Here is a 26,102-nt window from a genome sequence, read left to right as displayed (position 1 = left end):
GTCAAAAGTGCTATCATGTTTTAAATAATGTTTTGAACTCTTTCAAGAAACTATTTTTTTAAATCAGTTATGCATTGGCTAGCTGCTAATTTCTTACTGCTACTTATTATAAATAAGTTCAAGACTTATGCCCTCCTAACCTTAAGAAACTGAATCACCTTCATCCTTAAAACTTAGCAGGAAAATCAAAACGGTGTTTCAGCTCACCCTCTGTAATCCTTCATTCTTAGGACAAGGAGTCTGCAAATGATAGCCCCATGGGTCAAATCCAGCCTCCTGCCTGTTTCTTCTCTCTCTCTCTCTCTCTCTCTCTCTCTCTCTCTTTTGAGATGGAGTCTCTCTCTGTCACCCAGGCTGGAGTGCAGTGGTGCTATCTCGGCTCACTGCAAGCTCCGCCTCCCAGGTTCACGCCATTATCCTGCCTCAGCCTCCTGAGTAGCTGGGACTACAGGCGCTCGCCACCACGCCCGGCTAATTTTTTGTATTTTTAGTAGAGACGGGGTTTCACCGTGTTAGCCAGGATGGTCTCAATCTCCTGACCTCGTGATCCGCCCACCTCAGCCTCCTAAGGTGCTGGGATTACAGGCTTGAGCCACCGCGCCCGACCGACTCCTGCCTGTTTCTGTACAGCCTATGAGTTAAGAACGATTTTTACATTTGTAAATTGCCGTAGTCCATTTGGGCTGCTATAACCAAATGTCATAGATGGGTTAGCTAGTAACAACAGATTTATTTCTCACCGTTCTGGAGGTTGAAATGTCTAAGTTTAAGGCACTAGCAGATTTGGTGTCTGGTGAGAGCACACTTTTCGTTTCATAGATGATGCCCTCTACCTGTGTCCTCACATGATGGAAAGGACAATGGGTCTCTCTGGGGATCTCTTCTATAAGGGCACTAATTCCATGCATAAGGACCCCACCCTCATGACCTACTTACCTCTAAAATACCCACCTTCTAAAACTATCACACATGGTAATTCAGTTTTAAAATATGAATTTTGAAGGGACAAAAACATTCAGACCATAATATAAATGGCTGGAAATAAATTAGAAGATTTGTTACATTTGAAAATAATGTGAAATTAATATAAGTAGCAGTAAGAAAACAACAGCTGATTAATATATACATACATATGGAAGTCAAATTTTAGTGTCCATAAATAATTTTTTATTGGAACATGGACACACTCGCTCATTAATCTTGTCTATGACTACCTTCCTGTGACAGTAGCAGAGCTGAATAGTTGTGACAGAGATTATAGTGCCTGTAAACTCTAAAATATTTATTATCTGACTCTTTACCATAGGAGTTTGTCAATCGCTGTTCTGGACAGTCTTCCCTTGTCAGGGCAGATTTTTATGAGGTTGCACTAAACTAAATAGCTTCTTTTCTAGATCTGTTCTGTTCTTTTGCATTCCAGAAAAATCTTGTTCAATGCCCATTGTGGGTCAGATATCCCTAAAGCATTGGGATATGGCAAGAAAGTATGAAAATCTTTATGTTATATTTCTCTTTTGTTCTGATTTCTATTTTGTAAATGTTCCATTGGAGATGCAGGTCAAAAGTTTGCTTTGTTGATGGAGTACATGATCAAATAATTTAAGAGACCATTGACCTGCGTAAATACATCAGAAGCCTGCTTACCTGGCTCAGCAAGGACAAACACTGACAACCTGATAGCAGCGAGAGAAAGTGAAGCATTTATTGCAGGGCGCCAAGCAAGGAACATCAGGCAACTCACACTTAAATGTTGACCTCCCTGATGGCTTACAGATGAGGATTTTTTAAAGTAGGGTAAATTTCAGGAAAGCAGAAGTTACAGGCAAAATAATAATTCAATACATGGAGGTTTCACATTGGTTTTGGCCCAAAAGGGCAGGATATCATGAAGCAGGGGGCTTACAGTTCATAGGTAGATTCAGATATTTTCTGATTTGCAATCAGTTAAGGAAGATGAACTTTGTTTTAAAATTTGTGGTCAGCAAAAAGAATGTTAGCTCTGGCTCTTGGGTTTGATTTTCTCTAGGTACCTCAGAAAGAAATGTAGAACAAAGAACTTTGGTCAAAGTTCAGCCCTCTGTTCTCCCTTATCTGAGGCAGATCCATTTGGTGGAGGTACAGATTTCTGAAAAAACAACTTAGAGACGTATTTTATCTTTGGTTTCTATGGCAGAACCAAACATCCTGCGATTACAGCTTCCTTGGCTATTGTTTTAAGCTACTATTACCTTCTTGCTTTTCAGTTTGCTTATTTACTTCTCAAGGCTAGCTAAGTACCTGGAATTTTTCCTGAAGGATCTCAAGATTTTCCTTTATTTCCAGGCTTGGGCTGCCACCCTTCGCCCCACCAACGGCCCCTAAAGGGAGTTCTTTCTCTATCTCAATAACCTGTTTTCTATAAAATGTTAGTGTTCTTTGGGATATTTATGGGTAATATATGAAAAAAAAAAAAACTTTTAGAATCCGAAAGGTTTGAAGGATAATGTATTATAGAAAATTATGCAGGTAGGTTTAGTACTGGATGTCTGAAGGCCTTTAATATGCTTAGGTACCTTGTGAATCACCAGAAGGAGGTCTCTTTGGTGTTTCCCCAAAATAACGTAGTCACATAACTTCCCATTTAGCCCCCAATATCTCAAAGAACATTTTTGAAAAAGGTTCTCTCATTTCATAGGATGTTTCACAATGTTAAATTGTATTGCATGTGTAAAAGCACAAATGATAATTATAGAGCACTATAAAACTATCAGTTATCATTTGGAGATGCTTTTATCAACCTTGGCACCCAGACAGGCATCTAAGTGACTGACTCCATTGTTACTTAAAATGTATTTGTTGTCATTGTTACTGTTGCTACTTAATTAATTTTGAATATATTCTTGAAGTCAGACTGTGATTACAGCCCAAAAGAAAACTGCCACCATGATAATGTTCCTTATAACCACCTAATGATTTGCAAAGCTACTTCAGCAAGCTAGTGATAGGGCCTCAATCAGTATTTTAACCAAAGTGATAGGAAGATTTTGACTGTAGAACCTTCCACAGGAATCAATTTATTTTTAGGTCAACCAGTAAGAATATTTTATGGATGTGTCCAGATTTTCTATTTGCCAACTTTTTTTGTTGTTATAATTTTGATTACACTGTAAACCAGAGTGTATGTGAGACATGTCTCAATCAATTTATGTATTTATTTAAAAACAGAGTCTCTCCGTGTCACTCAGGCTGGCATGCAGTGGTGCCATCGTAGCTTACTGCAGCTTCTTCCTCCCAGGCTCAAGCCATCCTGCCACCTCAGCCTCCCAAGTAGCTGGGACTGCAGGCATGTATCACCACGCTCAGCTAATTTTTGTAGAGACATGTCTTCCCACGTTGCCCAGGTTGGTCTTGAACTCCTGAGCTCAGTAAATTTAAAAATTTATTTTGGTGAGGTTAAGAGCATGCCCATGACACAGCCTCAGTAGCACTTGACGACTTGTGCCCAAGATAATCAAGCTACAGCTTGGTTTTACACATGTATTAGTCCATTTTTATGATGCTAATAAAGACATACCTGGGACTGGGCAATTTACAAAAGAAAGAAGTTTAATGGACTTACAGTTCCACATGTCTGGAGAGGCCTCACAATCATAGCAGAAGGCAAGGAGGAGCAAGTCATGTCTTACTTACATGGATGACAGCAGGCAAAGAAAGAGAGAGCTTGTGCAGGAGAACTCCTTTTATAAAACCGTCAGATCTCATGAGATTTATTCACTGTCATGAGAACGCCACAGGAAAGCCTTACCCCCATGATTCAATTACCTCCCACAGGGTCCCTCCCACAGCACATGGGAATTCAAGACGAGATTTGGGTGGAGATAGAGCCAAACCATATCATTCCACCCCTGGCCCCTCCCAAATTTCATGTCCTCACATTTCAAAACCAATCATACCTACCCAACAGTCCCCCAGAGTCTTAACTCATTTCAGCATTAACTCAAAAGTCCAAAGTCTCATCCAAGACCAGGCAAGTCACTTCCACCTATGAGCCTGTAAAATCAAAAGAAACTTAGTTACTTCCTAGATACAATGGGGGTAGAGGCATTGGGTAAATACAGCCATTCCAAATGGAAGAAATTGGCCAAAACAAAGGAACTACAGACCCCAAGCAAGTCTGAAATCCAGCGGGGCAGTCAAATCTTAAAAAGTTCCAAAATGATCTCCTTTGACTCCACGTCCCACATCCAGGTCATGCTGATGCAAGAGGTGGGCTTTCATGGCCTTTGCCAGTGCCACCCTGTGGCTTTGCAGGGTTAGAGCCCTCCTTCTGGCTGCTTTCACAGTCTGGTGTTGAGTGTCTGCAGCTTTTCCAGGTGCATGGTGCAAGCTGTCAGAGGATCTACCATTCTGGGGTCTGGAGGACGGTGGCCCTCTTCTCACAGCTCCACTAGGCAGTGCCCTAGTAGGGACTCTGTGCTGGAGCTCTGATGCCACATTTCCCTTCTGCACTGCCCCAGTAGAGGTTCTCCATGAGGATCCCACCCCTGCGGCAAACTTTTGCTGCCCTAGGCATCGAAGCATTTCCATATATCCTCTGAAATCTAGGTAAAGTTTCCCAAACCTCTATGTGTGATTTCTGTGCACCTGCAGGCTCAATATTATGTGGAAGCTGCCAAGGCCTGAGGCTTCCACCCTCTGAAGCAACAGCCTGAGCTGTACCTTGGCCCCTTTTAATCATGGCTGGAGTTGCTGGGACACAGGGCACCAAGTCCCTAGACTGCACACAGCAGAGGGACCCTGGGCCTGGCCCATGAAACCATTTTTTCCTCCTAAACCTCTGGGCCTGTGATAGGAGAGGCTGCCACAAAGGTCTCTGGCATGCCCTGGAGACATTTTTTCAATTGTCTTGGGGATTAGCTTTTGACTCCTGGTTACTTATGCAACTTTCTGCAGTTGGCTTGAATTTCTCCTCACAAAATGGGATTTTCTTTTTTATCTCATTGTCAGGTTGAAAATTTTCTTTTTTCTTTTCTTTTCTTTTTCTTTTCTTTTCTTTTTCTTTTCTTTTCTTTTTCTTTTTTTTTTTTTTTTTTTTTTTTTTTTTGAGGCAGGGTCTTGCTCTGGTGCCCAGGCTGGAGTGCAGTGGTGCAATCTCAGCTCACTGCAACCTCCGCCTGCCAAGTCCAAGTGATTCTCCTGCCTCAGCCTCCTGAGTAGCTGGTATTACAGGTACCTGTCACCCCACCCAGCTGATTTTTATATTTTTAGTAGACACAGGGTGTCACCATGTTGGCCAGACTGGTCTTGAACTCCTGATCTCAAGTGATCTGCTCACCACAGCCTCCCAAAGTGCTGGTGTTACAAGCATGAGCCACCATGCTCAGCTAGGTTGTAAATTTTCTAAGCTTTTAAGCTCTGTTTTTCTTTTAAAATTGAATGCCTTTAACGACTCCCAAGTTACCTCTTGAATGCTTTGCTGCTTAGAAATTTCTTCTGCCAGATACCCTAAATCATCTCTCCCAAGTTCATAGTGCCACAGATCTCTAGGGCAGGGGCAAAATCCTGCCAGTCTCTTTGCTAAAACAACAAAAGTTACCTTTCCTCTAGTTTCCAACAACTTCCTCATCTCCATCTGAGACCATCTCAGCCTGAATTTCATTGCCCATATCATTATCAACATTTTTGTCAAAGCTATTCAACAAGTCACTAGGGAGTTCCAAACTTTCCAATATTTTCCTTTTTCTGAGCCCTCCAAACTGTTCCAGCCTCTGCCTGCTATCCAGTTCCATAGTCACTTCCACATTTTTGGGTGTCTTTTCATGTGCACCCCACTCTACTGGTACCAATTTACTATATTAGTCCGTTTCATGCTGCTAATAAAGACACACCCAAGACTTGGCATTTTACAAAATAAAGAGGTTTAATGGACTTTACAGTTACACGTGGCTGGGGAGGCTTCACAATCATAGGAGAAGGCAAGGAGGACAAAATCACATCTTACATGGATGGCAGCAGGCAAAGAGAGAGAGCTTGTGTAGGAGAACTCCTCTTTATAAAACCATCAGATCTCCTGAGACTTATTCAGTATCACGAGAGCATCACGGGAAAACTTGCTCTATGAATCAGTTATCTCCCACCAAGTCCCTCCCACAACATGTGAGAATTCAAGATGAGATTTGGGTGGGGACACAGCCAAATTACATCAACACATTTTAGGGAGACATAAGACATCAATCAATACACATAAGATGTATATTGATTTGGTCCAGAAAGGCAGGACAACTTGAAGTGGGGGAGGGTTCCAAGTCATAGATTCAGAGATTTTCCAATTGGAAGTTGGTTGAAAGAGTTTAGCTGAAGACTTGGAATCAATAGAAGGGAGTTTCTTGGCTAAGATAAGGGGTTATGGAGACCAAGATTCTTATTATGCAGATGAAACCTCCAGGTAGCGGGCTACAGAGAGAATAGATTGTAAATGTTTCTTATCAGACTTAAAAATGTGCCAGACTCTTAGTTAATTCTCTCCTAGATCAGGGAAAAAACATGGAAAAGGAAGGGGGTTCTCCACAGAAAGTAGATTTTCCCCACAAGAGACAGCTTTGCAGGACCATTTCAAAATATGTTAAAGAAATATAGTTTAGGGTAAAATAAATTACCTAGAGTGAGGCTGGAATTTGGTGTCTTATTGCACAAAAAGTTTGTTTCATCAGTCTTAAGATCTCTGTTTTAATGTTAATAGTGGACAGTTATGCCTGAGTTTCAAAAGGAAGAGAATAGAATGAGGCAGGTCCAGCCCCACCTTCCCATCATGGCCTGAACTAGTTTTTCAGGTTAACTTTGTAATGCCCTTGACTGAGAGGAGGGGTTCTATTCATATGATTGGGAGGCTTAGAATTTTATTTTTAGTTTACAACACCTTTTACAGAAAGAGAAGCTACTCTGATTAAAATAATTTGCTAAGTAATTTAAATGATGAAATTCTACATATCATATTGTCTTCTGAAGGATGAACTGAGAAGTGTGTTATCTTAGAATTCTGGGTTTGAACTAACTAACAAATCTATTTGCTCAGGTCCCTCCTCCATGAATCAAATTTATTCATTTTTTTTTTCTATAGTAATGCCTGAAAAGTAATGCTGATAATTAGAGTACTATTGTGAATAACACATTGTGAAATTCAGAATTCTCAGGGTTTCTTTGTTTGCTTGGTTAATTATTTTTGTTTGGTTTTGATTTTAACTTATGAAACCTTTCCCTGTGAGGGCCATATGGATCACCTGGTTTCTTTGTTTGCTTGGTTAATTATTTTTGTTTGGTTTTGATTTTAACTTATGAAACCTTTCCCTGTGAGGGCCATATGGATCACCTTTCAGGTATAACATGATTGTCTCCTATAAAACTAAAAAGAAAAAAAAAAAAGAAAACTCAAAAAAAATTGAGAGGACACAGACAGGAAGTTTTTCAAATGTCCTTCAGTTTACCTGTTTTCAGTTCCTCAAAAGAGACTGATGCAAAGCAGTTTGGAGTTTACAATAGCTTTGAAAGCATTTATTGTTCCAAGGCTAATTTTAACCTTGTGATAAAGATTGCTTTTTGTATTCAGTTGAATGTGAGATCCAGTAATTGTTTGTCAAGGCTAAGTGCTGTAGGACATAATACATTTTTTAATGGTGTTTTGTAATTATAATACAAACATCTTTATGGCCTAATATATGAAAGAATGCTATTGAGTAGAATGATGAGAAAACAGAGTTCAAATTTTATTATTTTAATTATTATATCTCATAGCTGCTTAACTTATATTTAGGGTAGTTTGACTTTGTATATATGCTCAAATGAATGATTTTTCGTTAGCTGAATAGTTTCATAGATTCTTGGCAGAAACAAACTTTTTATTCTCCTCATTTTTTTCTTTCCATTTTAGACAGTAGGATATTGGTGAGGAAGGTTCCCTAAGGTAGCCAAAACAGAGGTGTGTGTTGCCTGAATTGACTTTAATAGGAATTTGAAATTACCTCTATAGGGAAGTTTTAAGCTTTCCCTGTTTTCCAAAATTTCTATGATTGGAATCTCTAGAATAAAGTTGAAAGTAGACAGATTTAACAGGAGAAAGGGCATACAAATTTATCACCTTCATATACACGGAAGTCCCACAAAATATGAGACTCTAAGGAGGGCCAAATTGTGGAAGCCTAAATAACATTTTGAGCTACAGAATGAAGTAGGGGATTGGGGCGTCTGAGGGGAGGTGGCAGCACAAGCAATAGAAGGGTGAAAGGAGAAAACGAACTGCAAACAAAGGTTGTCTTTATGCAGATAAATTCTCCTGGGTAGTAGCCTTAAGAATAGGTGAAAAGCCTAAGTGTGATCTTTTTTTTTTTTTTTTTTTTTTTTTTCTTTTTTGAGATGGAGTTTCATTTTTGTTGCCTAGCCTGGAGTGCAATGGTGTGATCTCAGCTCACCGCAACCTCCACCTCCTGGGTTCAGGAGAGGCGATTCTCCTGCCTCAACCTCCCGAGTAGCCGGGATTACCCGGCTGATTTTGTATTTTAGTAGAGATGAGGTTTCTCCATGTTGGTCAGGCTGGTCTCCAACTCCCGAACTCCAGTGATCCGCTTGCCTTGGCCTCCCAAAGTGCTGGGATTACAGGCATGAGCCACCGTGTCTCTTCTTTTGCAAAGAGTTAGTCTTCGCTGGTTATGTAGATTCCAGGCAAGGACTTCATGACAATGACATTTCTTCAGGAAGGATTTCCTTTAGTCAGATAAAAGAAACTTCTGAGAAAGCCTCCCCTGCACTTCAGGAGAGAAAGGATCAAGAGATGAGGGCTTGGGAGAAGGCCAGGGAGACCTTGGTTCTGAGGCTGTTACTTTAGTTCAAAGTACTCAGCGTATCAATGCACCATACTTTGGGGTATCGTTTTTGAGCCCCAGTGCCTCTAAATCATAAATTTGTGCCAAGGGTTTCAGATAGCAGTATCTCCAATCTGAGATGTTTCCAGGTTGTATGTTTTGTATTTGTATAGATAAACGACATTGAAATCCTCATCAGTGGTAGATTAGGGATCCACCAAGGGATCTGTAATCCCAAAGGATCATGTCATACAAGCTCATCATTTTGTTAGAGGAATGCCTGGAATCAATATTCTTTCTAAAACATCATTCAGAACCATATGTCAACAGAGGCAGTCATATTGAGGCAAAACATACAATCTTAGAGTCATCAAATACTGTTAGCTTCAGATTTGTACCTGTTTTTTTTTTTTCTGCTAATAACTTTGTTTTCATTTTTTACTATCAAAATTGCATACCTACAAAAACTATATAGTTTAAAATATAATAAAAATGAATACCTTTTTCTCATTTCACAGAATAAGCGAACATAAGATATTCCTGTGCCTTTGATTCTATGTGTACCTCCTCAATTATATTCCTTTCGCCTCCCTTCAAAGGTGACTATTTTAGATTTTATGATAATCATCTTGCTTTTGCATATGTTTTACACATAATGTATTTCTAAACAGTGTACTGTTTAGTTTTGTTTATTTTTTTGCTTCATATAAACATAATCACATATTTATATTTTTACACAGCTTGCTTTTTTCTTGTTATTATTCATTATTTTGTTTTTTCATATCAATCCTAGTTGCAGAATTAGCATCAGTCATTAATTTTCTCTACCATATACTATTTGCTCACCATTCCTTTTGTCGGAAGTGTCTTTATTTTATCTTTATCCTTGAGTTATAAATCTACTAGGTATACAATTCTCAGTTAGCATTTCTTATTCATATGAAATATTCTCCTCTCTTCTGGCTTTCATTGGTACTGCCAAGAAGTGAGCTTTCAATCTGCTTTTTATTTTTGGAGTAGTCTTTTTTACCTCTGGTTATTTTTTAATTCTTCCCTTTCTTATTGTTGCTTTATATACTACAAAGTATCTAGATATCAATTCTTTTAAAAACTTACTTTCTTTAGTTTGTTGGTGTCTGGAATCTGAGAATTGGTAGCCTTCATCAATTCTATTAAACCTCTGACAATATCTTTGGAAATAGTGCCTCTCCCAGTTCTCTCCATTTGCTTCTTGTGAACTACAATTTGATTTTTCCTTTACCTTGTTAATCTATTCTCCATGTCTCTTAATCTCTTGATCATGTTTTACATCATATTTGTTTGTGCTTTCAGGTAAACTTGCCCAGATATATCATCATGTCATCCCCAAACTATTAGGTTTTAATTTTCCATATTTTTTTATTTCTAGAAATTCTATTTGGTCATATGTTACATCTTCATGATAAACTTTGAGTTTCTCATTATTTATACATTCAAGTCTCTCTTGTATTTTTAAGCATATTAAAATTTTTATATTCTATATCTGATAATCCCATTATATACATTTTTTGGTAGATCTGATTTTGTAGCTTTCTCTTTGCACTGGCTCCCATCTATGATATCTTTTTTCTCATGTCATTAGTGGTTTCATTCTCTTGTGGGCTCACATTCCTTGAAAATGTATTTATGGGAATTTAGAAATATTTGAGGTAAAATAAATTCTTCCAGAGAGGAAATTCTTTTACTAGTTATCTAAGGACACCATGACTAGGAACCACTTTTAAACCAAATTTTTAACCTCGCAGTTTAAATTTTGGCACTCACACAGGTTTAGATTCTTAGAAGAGACTTATTTATCTCCTTGATTACTAAAGCTGAAGCTAGCACATGCCCCGCCATTGCTCTCTAGTTATTTTCTAGTGAGAGCATCATTCTTTCTTGGTCCTATATTTATGTGGAGATTTCTATTCTACCTCACAACGTGCTCAGTCCTAGACTTTGTCTGCTATCTCAGGTGTTTGTAACTCAGTTTCTAGGCCACCAGGGATGGGCAAAAACCTTGAGGGTAAACACCACCCAATAGTTAGTTAGCCCTTGTGAATCTCTGCTTTATGCTTATTTCTGATCTCTCAGAAATTTCCTTGTTTTGATACCAGTACAGCTGTGCATCTTTTAGAAAAAAAAAAAAAATCCTATCCAGTAGGTTTATATGTGTTATATTGCAAGGGATTTCTCTCAGTATCTTGTTAGCCATGTTGTAGAAATGGAAAACTCCTCTCTCGACTCTTTTAGACACTGCTTTCAATAGTAGTCATTTCATTTGCAGTCGATGGTAGAATAGAGCCAGAGATTTACACAAGTTTTTTTAAAAGTAAAGATTTTAAAAAGTATTTATCACTTCCAGTGAAAATTCTGTTCTAATACTTGAAGATAATTAATAATTGTTAAAACTGACTCATGCTTACACCTTCACAGCTGCTATTCTGGGCCTTAAAAGATTTCTTCAAAGCATATCACATGATCACCTTATAAGCAGGCCAGCAGAAATTTCTAAGTTAATTACAGTTTGGCAGAGTGTATCCAAAACCTCTTATCTGAACAGTGAACCCAATAATTTAATCATTGTCTGTCTGTTGATTAATCACGTTCTAATCCATCTGATATCAGCACTAAAAAAGCCCTTCATCTGTTTCTTGTAAAACTTATCTCTGTGAATGCACAGCTGCTGTGAGCTATTGGTATTAATAACTTGAATAGGAGACAGAACACAATGGATTCTCAAAGCCTGCAGAAAAAGTTTGAACTCCTTAAAACAGTCATTCAAGACTCTGCAATCTGACCCAACTCTGTTTAATCCTCCCATCCTCATTTCCGGTTTATTTCCCAGCTTTAGCCGTGAACTAGTTAAAATCAGTCACCTGAACTCTCACAACTTTTGTTTTGACTGTTTCTGAAGCTAGTGAGTTGGTGAATGAATAAACATTTATTTATCAAATACCACATGCCAGTCATGTGCTGTATTGCTTCATTTAATATCCTACATCTTCTCTGTGACAGAGTGATAGTTATCCGGATCGGCAGATGAGAAGGTCAAAAAACAAAACAAACCGCTTTTAGTGTCTAGTTTACAAAATCATAAGTTCTTTGAAAAAGGGCAAGAGGAAAAACAAAAGGCTACATGATTATATGAGCCAGTATTTTTATCAGTCAGACATGAATAAAATTCAGAAAATTAATCTCCATATTTCTACAGTATAAGACACCACATGCTTTATATATGTGACACACTATCCAAGAGTGAGGAACATTTGGTGTTGGGTGAGCACTGGAGAAAATGTGAGTAAAACTCCTTCCTTGACATATAGCAGACATTCAGTCTAGTCAGTTTTCATTTATTATTCCCCTCTTTTAAGCCTAATAAGGTCATACATGTTTTCTTATTCATTTTAGAACAATGTGCTCTTCTTTGTTCCTCCTTTCCTACTTCTTCCACTGTCCTCCCCTCTTACGTAGAATATCTATTCATTCCGTCGGTTCAGCCTAGGCCAAGGCTGAGATTAAGTACACCACACCATGCTATTTTGTGTTGCCGTCTTCAACACACTAACACATGATAATGAGAGATTCCCAGTGTAGTCTAAAACATTGGAGAATGTCAAAGCATTCTTAGAATTTTGATCTTGCAAGGTTTTGGGCCACAGGAATAGGAAATGGATCATCATGTTTGATTCAAGACTATGGAGAGTTTTTATTTCACTAAATGATAATTATTTTGCCTGTCTGACCACCATTTTCCTAGATAATTATCCTTTGTCAGTGTCTATATATTTTCTTCTAAACTTTCTAAGGTGAATTTAAATCTACTGGTCCTGGTGTCACGGATTCCTGTAATACTAGTTGCCCAGCTCTCAGTTACCCCATCATTGTTTACCTGAGCATCTGTGTGAATCCTAATTAAATTTATCCTGCCAGACATAGTTCATTAAACAAGGGATGACTAACTAATGCAACTTAAGCCCATTAGGGCCCTGTCACCAGGGGTTAAAATCTGGCCTAAGAGATTACAAGTTTGGAGGAGTGTCTTTCCCTACAACTTGTGAACTTGGGACTTGTCAGAGAGTTATATTCTATCCTATGAACTGAGACAGAGGAAGCTCTCTGTAGAGAGACAGAAAGAAAAGTGAAGAAATCAGCCAACAGAAGCAGAGAGGAGACAAAGAATCATTCCTAGCTGAAGTATAGTTGCATATTTGTGTATGTTATGTGAAATTCTCCTTTTCCTTAAAATAAATAGACCACACCCCACTTTTTAAAAATTTAACTTATTCAAGTTGATTTGTTTTTCTTGCAACTGAAATAAGTTCTAATTATTATTATGTATATTAAATGTTAAGAAGTCACTAACAACATTATTATTATCCGTATCACATAAGCACACCTGAGTTCTAGTCTCATCTCTAATGCTTACTAGATATACAACCATGGATAGGTCGTGATAATTTCAGAAGAGTGATATATGTGAAAGATTTGTGCCATACATGTCTAAAATACTATTATTTCTACAATGTCAGTGCTACAACTTCTCTGATAATTTATCTTTTATTTCTAGGATAGTAGTGCTATTTTTGCTTATTGTGTTTTCCATGTAGATAGGTCTGAAGTTCCTGATAACAAAAGGGCAAATTCTGTCACTAATTCAGATATTGAGTACTATCTTTATATAAGATATTACAAGAGAAAAAAAAATGATTTATTGAGAACAAATACTCATCTTGCTCACTTTGTCCCTCCGAGAAAACCAAGTAGAGATTATTCTGACCATTATAAAGTTTATTTTGGGGAGGAATCAAATATTAATATACGTAGTTCATGAAGAAAATAAAATGTTAGCGAGTTCTTTCATAGTAGCGCAATTGTTCTAGAAACTGGGCCACTCTTGAATTTTATTTCACTTTTTGCTATTCCCAGGGTAGCAGTATGTTAGATTTATAATGATGGAATCTGACTCGGTAACAAGATATTTGTTGTTAGACTTGTTTGCAGAGTGGTTTTCCTCTTTTGTGGAATAGTGTATGGTTATGTTGTACTTAGTAGGATTTTATGAGGAAAGTGATATATTTTAGAAAACAGTTTGTCAGGAAGTACATTTAATTTTTTAACTCCTAATTTATAAAACCAAATAATTAAAATATTTTTGACAAAATATTTGCAGCAGAATCTTGGAAGTTAAGGAAACAAATGTTTCTTCGATTTCAGTTACAGGTTTTCAGGTAAACTGATAAAACTTTATCAACAACTCGTAGCAGTATACACTATACTGCCACATAACTCATTGAACAGATTTCTCATTCTACCACACTTCTGCAGTTCAAGAGTAAAGTTTCTTTATAATTATATATCACTAGTAGTTTCAGAAAGGCCTCCTTGCTCTACCATTTCCTATTTCTCCTCCAGCATCTACCTACTCCAAGAAGTAACTTCTATCATGAATTATTTTTAGTTGTTACCTTACTTATATTTATAGTTTTATCCTATCAGTATGTTTCACTAAACAATATATTGCTTTGTGTTGTGTGTCATATTCTACATATTTTTCTAGAACGTGCCCTTTTCATTCAACAAGATGTTTATAAAATTAATCCACTGTGGTATATGTAGCTATGATTCACTTTGCAAATTTTATTTCCTGTTTTCATCCAACTTTGCTTGACCCCATTCTTTTTCTAGCCTCTTATTCAGATATTTCTGCAAAGTTTTCTTTTTCCGTTAGTTGTGGCAATTGTGACTGTTTTAATTCAGTAGTAACCATGGAAACATCATAAGTTTTTACATAAGAGAGGTCAAGTAAATGAACCTAAACAAATATGATTAGTCAGTTTACCATTTAAATCTCTTTTCTGATAGAGAAAAAATCACTATCATCACTTCAAATGTTAAAAGGTCACTAATACTTGATGTTATAATGGTAGTTATAATATTACATAAAGCTAAGATATTACCTAACACTTCCTTTTCTATAAACATCTGTTTTTTAAAATATCTGAATATTGTTAATGCACTGAAGATTAGAGCTATGGCAGTTTGTCTTTTTTATTATAGAGAATGAACTCTTATCTACTCTAACTATTCTTGAATATGTTTATGTTGTTGTATTAACTCCCTTAAGCAATGCTAATAAGACTTAGCCATTAAATATTTAAGCAAAATATTCTCTTATGAAATCACACTCAAATTCTAGTCTTCCCAGGTCAAAAGCTTTAGTAAGTTATTGTCCAATTATTGAAACTCTAACTCTAGTTATATAACCAAAGATAGTTGGTTATATCTGTGTTTTCATTCATCTTTCACTTAATTTAAAAATTCTAAAAGTCTCAAGTCAGTGGAGAAGGTTTTTGGCAAAACAGTGGCAAACATGACTGAATTTGGGAAAGAAAACCTAGAATAAAATTTATATTACCCATTTATTACTGGATGAATACACTGGAATTTTGCCACTTTAGTTGAATTTGGAAAATGTTGAATTTCTATCATGTTAACAAATGCCTTACAGATGGTTAACACGTTCTACAACAGTAGGCATCTGTAATTTGAGAAGTTATAAAGGGCCTTTTACGTTTGGTTGAATTAAGGAATGAGAAAATTGACCTGTTTAAATAAACATTCTCTATTATAAATCAACACAAATGATTAAGCATTCTCTATTATAAAGTAGATAAATTTTCCTTTGATTTGGTTTGTACTTCCTATTCATTATCTTGATTAAGGAGATCATTGATAACTCTCCTATGCTATATTTACAGTTTAACACCACATCATAGAAGAGAAAAATAAACCAGCTCTAACATTAATAAGAAACTTGCTCATAACACACAAAGAAAAATTTCTTAAAGGTAGAATTGTAGGTTTTGAGTTATTACTGAGGGGGGAAATGCTTAAGAAAGAAGCATTTTCTTGACAGTCCTCCAATTAAATATTGTCAGCTTATAGATCCTTTTGGCTAATGTGAGATGTTGGCCTTGTGGTTATTAGTAGGGTTACTGTAAATAGCATATAGCATATATCTTAGAATTTCTGAACCATAAGGTTTTTTTCCTTATTAGTTATAGGTGAAATTTCCATTCTGTGTCTTTTATATTCTATGATATTTTAAAAATTCCTACGTATACTGTTAAGATGTGTTCTTAGCATACAGGACAAACATAAAAGACAACTGTAGTTGGACAGGCTCATTAGCTAGGAAATACCCTAGGTGGTCATGGATCAGGTTAAGAATTCACATCCACATGAACCAAAAAAGCCTGGGAGTTGGACTGTATCTGAATGGGGGCATTCTATTTAAATCCTAGAGATCAGCGATACCCAGCAGTTAAGGACTAGCAATCAGGAAGGTCTTAGAAGCTGCAGTGTGGTGAAGTTCAAGCATGCTTTCTGTCAGCCAGTCGTCACAGTAGGCTGTGTGAGAAGGCCTATAGCAGTGGGTGGTTTGTATCACATCACTTGGTTCAGGGATCTAGCCGTGGGAGGGGGTGTTCTGAGTTGTAGAAAAAGGGGTCCCTGAAGGATCAGAAGAAGCAAGCAAGAACCCCAATTCTAGAGAAATGGACTAGCAGGAAAAGATCTAAGCATAGTAATAAATCCTGAACTTTGAATAAAAGCCTATTTTTGCTATAAAGACATACCTGAGCCTGGGAAATTCATGAAGAAAAATAAGTTTAATTGGCATATGGTTCTGCAGGCTCTAAAGGAAGCACAGCAGCATCTGCTAATGTGGAGGCCTCAGGAAGCTTCCAATCAAGGCAGAAGGTGAAGGTGAAGGGGGAGCAGTCAGATCATATGATAAATCAGGAGCAAGGGAAAGAGGGGAGAGGTGCTACACACTTTTAAAGGGCCAGGTCTTACAAGAACTCACTCATTTTCATGAGGACAGTACCAAGAGGATGACTCTAAACTATTTATGAGAAATTCTCCCCCATGATGCAATCAATCACCTCCACCAAGCCCCTCCTCCAACACTGAGGATTACATTTCAACATGAAATTTCAGTGGGCTACACATCCAAACTATATCAAAGCCCAAACCCTGGTCTGTTCAGCAGCAGAATGCAGCCAGCAATAAGTATCTTTGGTTCTCATACCTCAGGACAAGACTGATTCTAGTGCCTATGGTTTTAGTCTAGACTCATTCAAGATACAATACTTTAGCACCACTAAAGGCCAGGCTGGAAGCTGGGCATATAATAGTAAACAAAATATAGTTTCTTTCTTTACAAGTCTTATGCTGTAGTGGAAGGTACAGTCAGGAATATAGACAATCACAATAAACGGTAGTAAGAGTGCCAGTTGGGGAAGGTATATATTGTTATGGTGGCATGAGTCAGAGCGTGTTACTAAGACTCAATGGAGTTGGACAGAAAAGAAAAACTTCTCAAAGGAACTGAAGTCTAAGTGAAGACGTGGAGAAGGGGCAGGAGTAGGGATGCTGCTAACATGAGTCAGTTTTGTTGAATAAGCAGGAAGCATCTGCTTCCAGACCAATAAATTAAAAAATGGTCATCAAAACCAGATGCCCCAATATTTGCCCACCAACACAGTACCAGGGCACTTGACTTGGTGAACTAAATACAGATTTCACTCCTCCTTGGCTAAGAAATCCTGTGTAGAGAACAACTTGTGGCCTAGGTTGGACTTACTTAGGTGAAGAGTGTTTAGAGTAGGGAGTAAAGCAGAGGAGGAAAGGAGGATCTCAAGGCTTAAAGGGTATGGCTCTTGAAAATTGGAACATAGAAGAAAACCAGCCTCATCTGAGTGAAACATTTCAAGAATTGTCTTCTCAGACCATGAAAACACCGGAGTACCCACTGGATGAGCTTCACAGAGCCACCTGTAGGGAGGCAGAACATTAAGCATTTGCCAAGATGGAAATTGATGCACTAGGCTTGAGCTTCCTGAAGTAACTCTATTTGTCATTTTACCCATTAAGATTGTGAAACATGGTTTCACAATAGCAAATCAAAGCAAACTGGAGATGTTGCACACAATTACAATAGAAATGGAATGACTTAATTAGTAAAAAATTAACTGGCATGATTCCTATAAGTTAAAATGTACATATTTAAGGAGGCTTATTGTAACATTTATACCATTTATTTTACAATATACTAATTCGAATGTAAAAGTGAATGTAAATTACCAGAAATTAACATGCAATGTGAAGAAAAGTCCTTTTATCCTCGGCAACTGTAGCATTTGGCAGATTCAGGAATAAATAATCTTTTGTGGCAAGGGTATGCCTTATCAAACATATGCAGATCAGCACTAATTAATGCTAATTAAGGTTTCCTGTCTATCTAGTTGGAAAAACGTCCAAATGTTATGAAATCCAGTTAGTATGCCTATTACGCTAATTGTTTTATATGGGGTGGTTCTTAATTAAAATATGTAAATTGACCTTAATTGCTATATACTAATGGGGGTTCATGTTATCTTACTAAAAGTGACAAGATGGTGAGGAGGGGTACTTAAATGACTAATTCTGATAAATCCTTAACTAAATGACCTTTACTCAAAATTAATTTTAATTGGAAGTTGGCAAAAGAAACATTTTCCTTCTTTGTTTCTTTTTAGTTTTAAGTAATGGAAGAATGTTATTCTTCTTTGTTAATACAGCTTTAAAAGCAGTTGTGGATTGTTAATTACACTTAACAAGCAAGTTAATTTTACTGTTTACTGTTTATAGGTATCAGGAAGTTATTGATATACTCATTTCAGTCTTGGAGAAAGTGACTTTCTTCTCATTGAATGTGAATATATAGTTATAATCCTATAAGTAATTTGACCTAGCCAGTTTGTTAAAATATGTGTTAATGGTTGATGAGCCAGTAATACTAATATGTATTCCTTCACTTATTTATATTGGAATTACTTTTTTTAGGAAAAAAATAAAGTTTTTACTAACATTAATTCTTATTGGAGTTAAACTGTGCTTGGAGATACCTAGATTAAATAGACAGAAATGATAAACTTTTGCATTTTACCTATCATGTTTTTATTATTTAATCACAAACAAGTTAACACGTGTATGCCCTAAATCAGTGTTAATGAATATAAATATTTTTATTTTTGCACTATTCTAAACCTAGAATTACAATAAGTAATTTAGCTAAAGCTAACAAATACTTTATTTTACCTTTTTTATTTGCAAGTAGTTTGTGTTCAATTCTAATTTAATGTATATTAAAAATTCCTCTGCAAAAATGGGAGAAGAGACTTCATAAAATATTGTCATATGGAAATGAGCAGATAATAAAGATTATAGCTTTTCTTTGTCAAAAGGAGACTCAATATCTTTACTCTTTCATCAGGACATTGTGACAAATGTTTCCCCCAGAATCATCCGGGGAACCACCTCTGGCCCCATGTATGGCCCTGGACAAAGCTCGTTTCTGAATATTGAGCTCATCAGTGAGAAAACGGCTGCATATTGGTGTCAAAGTGTCACTGAACTAAAGGCTGACTTTCCAGACAACGTAAGTGTGATTTAACATCTAAAACAAGAGAATTGGCATAAGTTGGTGAATGTTTATTTAAACATCCAATTCATAGGCTTATAAATATTAATGTGTATATTTTATTAAAGAATCTGCCAGTTGCTTTGCTGATGCATAGAAAGATAAAAAATAAAGAAAAGCTCAAGAACTCATAAAAATCCACACAATGTGAAGCTTTGTTATAAATGGGTGCCATGTAAGATGGAAGAAGTATCTACATAAGCAGAAGGAAGAGAAATGAAATACTCATTTTATTGAGTTGGTTTTCACTGTATGTGGCTGGTATTTATGAAGGTGATGACCTTAGGAAGAAATTGCAGACTATAAATCATTTTAAATATGAACCTGAGGCAGAAGCAGCATATCTTCCTATGAAGTTTATATTTTTTCAGTGGGAAATAATTCACCAAATAATTTTAGCACTCCTATACTAAATGAGTCAACTATCTTTTATAAAATATTTTTTTTTCTTTTAAAGAACCATGCATAAATATTGCAGTAAAATCAGGCTTAAATATAATAGATAATATTTTCTCTTCAATAGTCTGGTTAGAGTTATCCTTAATGTCATTCATGTATAGTCCCTCTCCCTCCCACCTGCCTCTCCCACTTCCTATTTTTTTCCTACTCCCTCTCCCTCTTTCTCTCTCTCTTCCTTCCTCCCTTTTCCCCTCCCTCTTCCTCAATTCTCTGTCTCTTTCGAATACACACAACTTATATTTCTTTCTTTCATTCTTTCTTTCAATGAACTGGTAGTGAATGGAGGTTGAGATTTGAGACAATACGTGTGTTTATGTTATCAAAAATATTTTTCTACCTACATATGTCTTTCAAAGGCAAAAACAACACTCAAGTATACTAATGATATATTTTAAAATCTATTGAAACTGGTGAATGTTTGTCTACAAACTGATAAATTGCAAATTCTTACAAAGGAATATAGAAATCACACGATTGCCTTGCCCATCAATTTTTTTTTTCTGTTTTACATAGCTCTAATTATTTCAAAATTATCTCTTAATTTGAAATAAAATACATGCACATAGAACAAATATAATTTATCTTCCTCAAGACAGTCATTTAGATGTGAAGGGAACTATCAAGACCCATCTAAAATCTCTAGTTTCTGCTTATTAGGAATCTTTCCCTTCCTGAACTTGTTGTGAAAATTATCCCTGTTTTCACATTATATAACATTCTATATAGGAGGTATGCTGAGCTATTTGTTTGTTAAAGGACCTACGTCTCTTGGGAAGCATTTCTCAGAATGATAAGGACAACAAAAAAGGTCAACTATAAAAAGAAATAATATGTTTGTAAACCTGATGTACAGTATTAAATACTCTGCCAGGTACTGAACATGCAACATAATAGTAATGGTAATAATATATTATGAACACTCATATAGCACTCACTCTGTGCTAGGCACTGTTATAAAAGTTTTATTTATTTTAAACTCATTTGATCTTTTTGAACAACCTTATGAGATAGGTAGTATTATTGTCTCTATTTCACTGATGAGGAAACTGAGGCACACAGAGATTAAGTACCATGTCAATCATTACACACCTAATATATGGTGAAGCTAGAATTTGAACTTGAAATTTGTTTTTACCATCCATGCTTCTGTCTGATAACAATGTTCTCTGGTCCAGTGCATTTGCCTATGTTGTCCTTAAATACTGAGTATTACTTTTCTTTTTTTAACTAGAGATTGGGTACACCCCCAGCTCTGTAGTCCAGGCCAGACTACATTGGCGCCATCATGGCTCACTGCAGCCTTCAGCTCCTAGGTTCAAGTGATCCTCCCGCCTCAGCCTCCCAGGGCCTACAGGTGCCTGCCACCATGCCCGGCTAATTGTTTAATTTTTTGTAGAGATGAAGTCTCGCTATGTTGCCCAGGCTGGTCTTGAACTCCTGAACTCAAGCAGTCCTCCTACCTCAGCCTCCCAAAGTGCTGGGATTACAGGTGTAAGTCACTGTTCCCAGTCTAGTATTACATTTTAATGCCTCATGAGAATGGTATGAAATATAATTTCCCAAATACTGAATCAATAGTATCTAGATAAGCTAATGTGTCTGAAAAACAATATTTTCCTGGAAAATAACTCCTACCAATGGATTTTCTTAACTTCATGTGATACTTTTTCTCTTTTTTGGGTAGGAGTGAGTTGTAATAATGACCACCAAGAAATGACAGTAAGTGGACAAGAAAGCTGAGAGGAAACCCTTGTTTTGTGATTCTACAGTCAAGTAGAAAGAAGAGATGTAGTTAATATTCTTTTCAATTTCCCTGGTGATTATTTTCTTCTCTTATAATGCTTATTCTTGAGAAAACAATGCATAGTTTTCTTGTTTCTGATTCTTTCCCTATTTAGATTATACACATTTTTCTTTTTCTGTATTCCTAGAACTAATTTCTAGCATTTTTACTCCTCATATTGAAGATAACATTTTAAATACAATTAAAATGGCATTCCCATTTGAACCCATAGAAATATGTGTGTGTACCTAGATATTGTCATGCTGAGAGTAGACAGTCCCCCGCTGTTTTGGAATTATTCTGATGCGTTTGCCCAATGAGCTGAATGAAAGAAGGTGACCCTTCGTTTTCCAAGTTTAATTATCACTCTTGCTGGAGTTTTTTCACATCATTCTCGACTGCGTGGCTGCCACCTTTAATGACAGGGACTGGACAATTCAACCCACTGTGGCAGCTTCTAAGCAAAAGCTAACTTTTCTGATAAAAAGAATTGTGCTGGGTGTGGATATAGGTCAGCTAATATCACTAGCTAATGTCTCTGTTTCCAGAGAGGGTGAGCACCAGTTGACCGTAAACCAGAGGAGACAGCTGATGAACTTCTTGAATGTAAAGGCAGAGAGACCTCTGAAATATATTGTGAGGGCTCATCTCTGAATTGTCACAGTTATACCAAAGCCTACATTCACACTAGACTTCTGCTTGGCTTTCAAGGTTTCCTTTTATTTATCTGTGAATTAAATTTGGCACATTGATCATTGTAGTGACAATTTATTACTGACTAAGAGCTTTTTGTTCCTAAGTTGAGATTCTGTAATGCTTGTTATTAAATGTACAGAATAACTAGGGCTTGCAGAAGTCAATTTTAAGTGAATCCTTTTATTCTCAATGCAAAATCTTTATGAATCATATATTTCAGGCTGAGGAAAAATTTTTTTAACAAAAAATACATGCTACACTTTGAATGCACCGAATTAGGAAGCAAAGACTGAATTTTTTTTTATCATTTGTGGCAGCTAAAGTAGGAAGCAAAAGGTAGGGCTTCAGCAGTGAATCAGCTAGTGAAGATAGAAAAGGAAATGATGGCTTTGTTAGAGAAATTAATAAGGAAGAACAATTGATATGTAAATATACATCTATTACAATACACCTCATTTCTGTAGAAAACACTTTCTCAGTTAATTACTGAGAGATCAGCATTGTACATATTAGGTTCAAAGTGACTCCAAAGAAGTTGATCTACATCAGCACTCCTGAAGGTGCTTTACTGACAAATAGCCTCTAAATATTGAGTACTTAACCTTTTATGTGTACCATGGACTCCTTAGGCACTCTGGTGAAGCTTAGGAGCCTCTTTCCAGAATATTTTTGAAGGCATAAAACAAAATTCATAGGCTTACAAAGGATTCTCACTATCTCCCTTAAAATATACAATATAGCTATATATATATATATATATATATATATATATATTTTTTTTTTTTTTTAAGGCACTAAGTAACAATCTAGTGGTGGGTCTAATAACTATTAAAATTTTGATGCCCTGGTGAGTATAAGTACTTGAGATTTCTGCAGCAACTCTACTGTGATTTTCTGTGACTTCTTTTGGTGCAAAGTGACAGATATCAATAGTGCCACTATGGTTTATTGCATTTGTTATCTTAAAAACATCAGACAATTGGCTGGGTGTGGTGGCTCACACCTGTAATCCCAGCACTCTGGGAGGCCAAGGCAGGCAGATCACTTGAGGTCAGGAGTTTGTGACCAGCCTGACCAACATGGTGAAACCCCGTCTCTACTGAAAATACAAAAAATTAGTCGGGCTGGTGGCAGGTGCCTGTAATCCCAGCTACTCAGGAGCCTGAGGCAGGAGAATTGCTTGAACCCGGGAGGTGGAGGTTGCAGTGAGCCAAGATTACACCACTGCACTCCAGCCTGGGCCACAGGAGTGAAACTCAATCTCCAAAAGAAAAAAAAAATCAGGCAATTTATCCATTTAGAAAGGAGAGCTTTATGTCTTAGAAAGTATTACTACCTATCGGCTAGGAAGCAGGCCGCTGGCCAAAGCCAGAGACAGAAACTTCAAGAGAAGAAAGGTGAGACAGGAATTTATGGTGAAGGGGTTGGCTAAGTATACACACTAGGTTATAAGAGAAGCTATGAATATTCATGAAGGGGCCTTAACATCTAAGTTATATATTAGGTTATATGAAAAGCTATGAATATTCATGAAGGGGCATTAACATCTAAGTTACATATTAGGTTATAGGAGAAGCTATGAATATTCATGAAGGGGTCTTAATGCATGTGTACTGAACAAACATCCGTGTTATATACATGTAATGTTCACTTTGCAGTGGAGATTTAACATTTGAATGTATTACAGTTGGTCTCTGTTCATCAAAAGGTGAAGCAGAGACATGAAGGCATTCAGTACACAGCCTCTATAAACTGGCCAGAGCCAGTCCATGGTTGGTAGTCCCTTATCAGGAGAAAGCTGCTAAAATCCATTTCTTGTCTAATCAAACCTGTAGTTATGACTTGTGGAACAGGGGAAGTCTGTCGGTGTCTGGTGATCAGTGAGCTGTAATTGTTTTTATATTGGTTATCTTGAGGCCAGCGCTTGTTTAACTGCCACAGAAAAGGAAAAAAAAATCCTTGTGGCACTGAGAATAGTTTATTCTTTAAGTGCAAAGGTGCTTGACTTTACCTTTGCCTGGCATGGCCTCAGGTCTCCTTTATAATTTGGTATCTTATTGACACAAAGAGTCCATTCTGTCTCACCTGGGGCCTGAGGGGCTTTGTTTTTAATTTATACATTCATGATTGAAAAATGCCAAAGTTTAGAACATTGGTAAAAATAAAGGTCTACATGTTTTCTCACCCAAGTTTATGGATTTCTGTATTCTATAGTCTCTGGACCGCAGGTTAAGAACCTGTGTCCAGTAGCTCTCTATTCTGTTTGGATATTGGAATCTCCTGAGAAGCTTTAAAAAAGGTATTTATGGTTAGGCCCTATTCTGTTCAATCATTTCAGAAATCTCCATGGATACAATGAATATATGTGTGTGTGTGTATATATATACACGTATGTATGTATGTGTGTATATGTGTGTGTATATACGTGTGTGTATTTTTTATAAAGTTAATCAATTGATCCTACTGCCTACACAGCTAGCATTATTTATGGCCCTTGCCCTATATTATTAAACATTCTTAAAACTCCTGTATCAGAACAATTTATTAAGAGCATTTTATATGTTTCAGGCACTGTGCTAAGGGCTTTATGTATCTGTGAAACAGAGATTTTTTTCCCCATTTTAACACATGATAAAACTGACATTTAGAGATATTGCATTGACTATCTTGGGTCACACAGCTAGTGAGTGAAAGCACTAGATCAGGAAGGCTTTCCATACACCTTGAAGAAATATTTCATTTGGCCCTAAGTAGCCTGAGAAATTAAGAATATATGTTATTCCAATCCTTCCTTTCCCACCCTCTTAAATGGGCATTCTTAAATATAAACTTTCACAAAAGAAACCAAATGATTTGACAAAGAAAGAAGTTATGTTATCAGCCAAGCATTGTCTTGCTCTGACTCCCAACTAAAGACATTCTATGGCCAGCTCTTAATGCTTTCTAGGATGTAGCTGTCTATAGAAAATAGGGTCAGTGGGACTCAATTTGGACTTGGATTTGAGCTGTTACCTGGCCTTATCTTAAATTCTATATTCCAAAATAGGGGAAGTCAGGGAACTGAGTCAAATTTAGGTGTCCTGCAAGCGAGGAGGATGCTTATTGCTTATTTGATGGGTGTATGTTGGCCCAGAGTCCCTGTACAGTCTTCCTGCCATCTCCATGAAGACTACCTCAGCAAAAGTAGACTTCCATTTCTTTGAAGTTTTTAAAGTTTCACTTATTAGAAATAGGGGGATTTTTGTTACTCACACAACTTGTTTAAAAGAATAAAATTTAATAACAGTTGAAACTATATCTGTTGTCAGGCCAGCAATGGCCAGTACAAGATAATTACTTTTGTTTCTTTTTTTTTTTTTTTAAATTATAGTTTAAGTTCTAGGGTACATGTGCATAACCTGCGGGTTTGTTACATATGTATACTTGTGCCATGTTGGTAGGAACACTTTTCCACTGTTGGTGGGATTGTAAACTAGTTCAACCATTATGGAAAACAGTATGGCGATTCCTCAAGGATCTAGAACTAGAAGTACCATATGACCCAGCCATCCCATTACTGGGTATATACCCAAAGGATTATAAATCATGCTGCTATAAAGACACATGCACATGTATGTTTATTGCAGCACTATTAACAATAGCAAAGACTTGGAATCAACCCAAATGTCCATCAGTGACAGACTGGATTAAGAAAATGTGGCACATATACTTTTGTTTCTTATCAAAGAACTTAGAGAGCATGAACGTCACCTTAGTTCTTTTGCCTTGTACTCCAAAGAGAATAGTC

The 26,102-nt window shown here is 36.8% G+C and overlaps 1 protein-coding gene across 4 annotated transcripts in view; it reads left to right on the top strand.

Moving 5' to 3' along the window:
* DPYD (dihydropyrimidine dehydrogenase) overlaps window positions 1-26,102 on the top strand; it is an 861,482-nt gene that overhangs the window by 465,326 nt on the left and 370,054 nt on the right. For all 4 annotated transcript variants that reach the window (XM_050807345.1, XM_050807361.1, XM_050807352.1 and 1 more), the window contains one exon: window positions 19,171-19,335. In XM_050807345.1, coding sequence (XP_050663302.1) covers window positions 19,171-19,335 — 165 coding nt within the window. The remainder of the gene's footprint in view (window positions 1-19,170; window positions 19,336-26,102) is intronic.

Source organism: Macaca thibetana, chromosome 1, assembly GCF_024542745.1.
Source record: "Macaca thibetana thibetana isolate TM-01 chromosome 1, ASM2454274v1, whole genome shotgun sequence".
Taxonomy (NCBI): domain Eukaryota; kingdom Metazoa; phylum Chordata; class Mammalia; order Primates; family Cercopithecidae; genus Macaca; species Macaca thibetana.
Note: the sequence above shows the minus strand (reverse complement) of the source record. Positions and strands in the feature narration are given on the sequence as shown.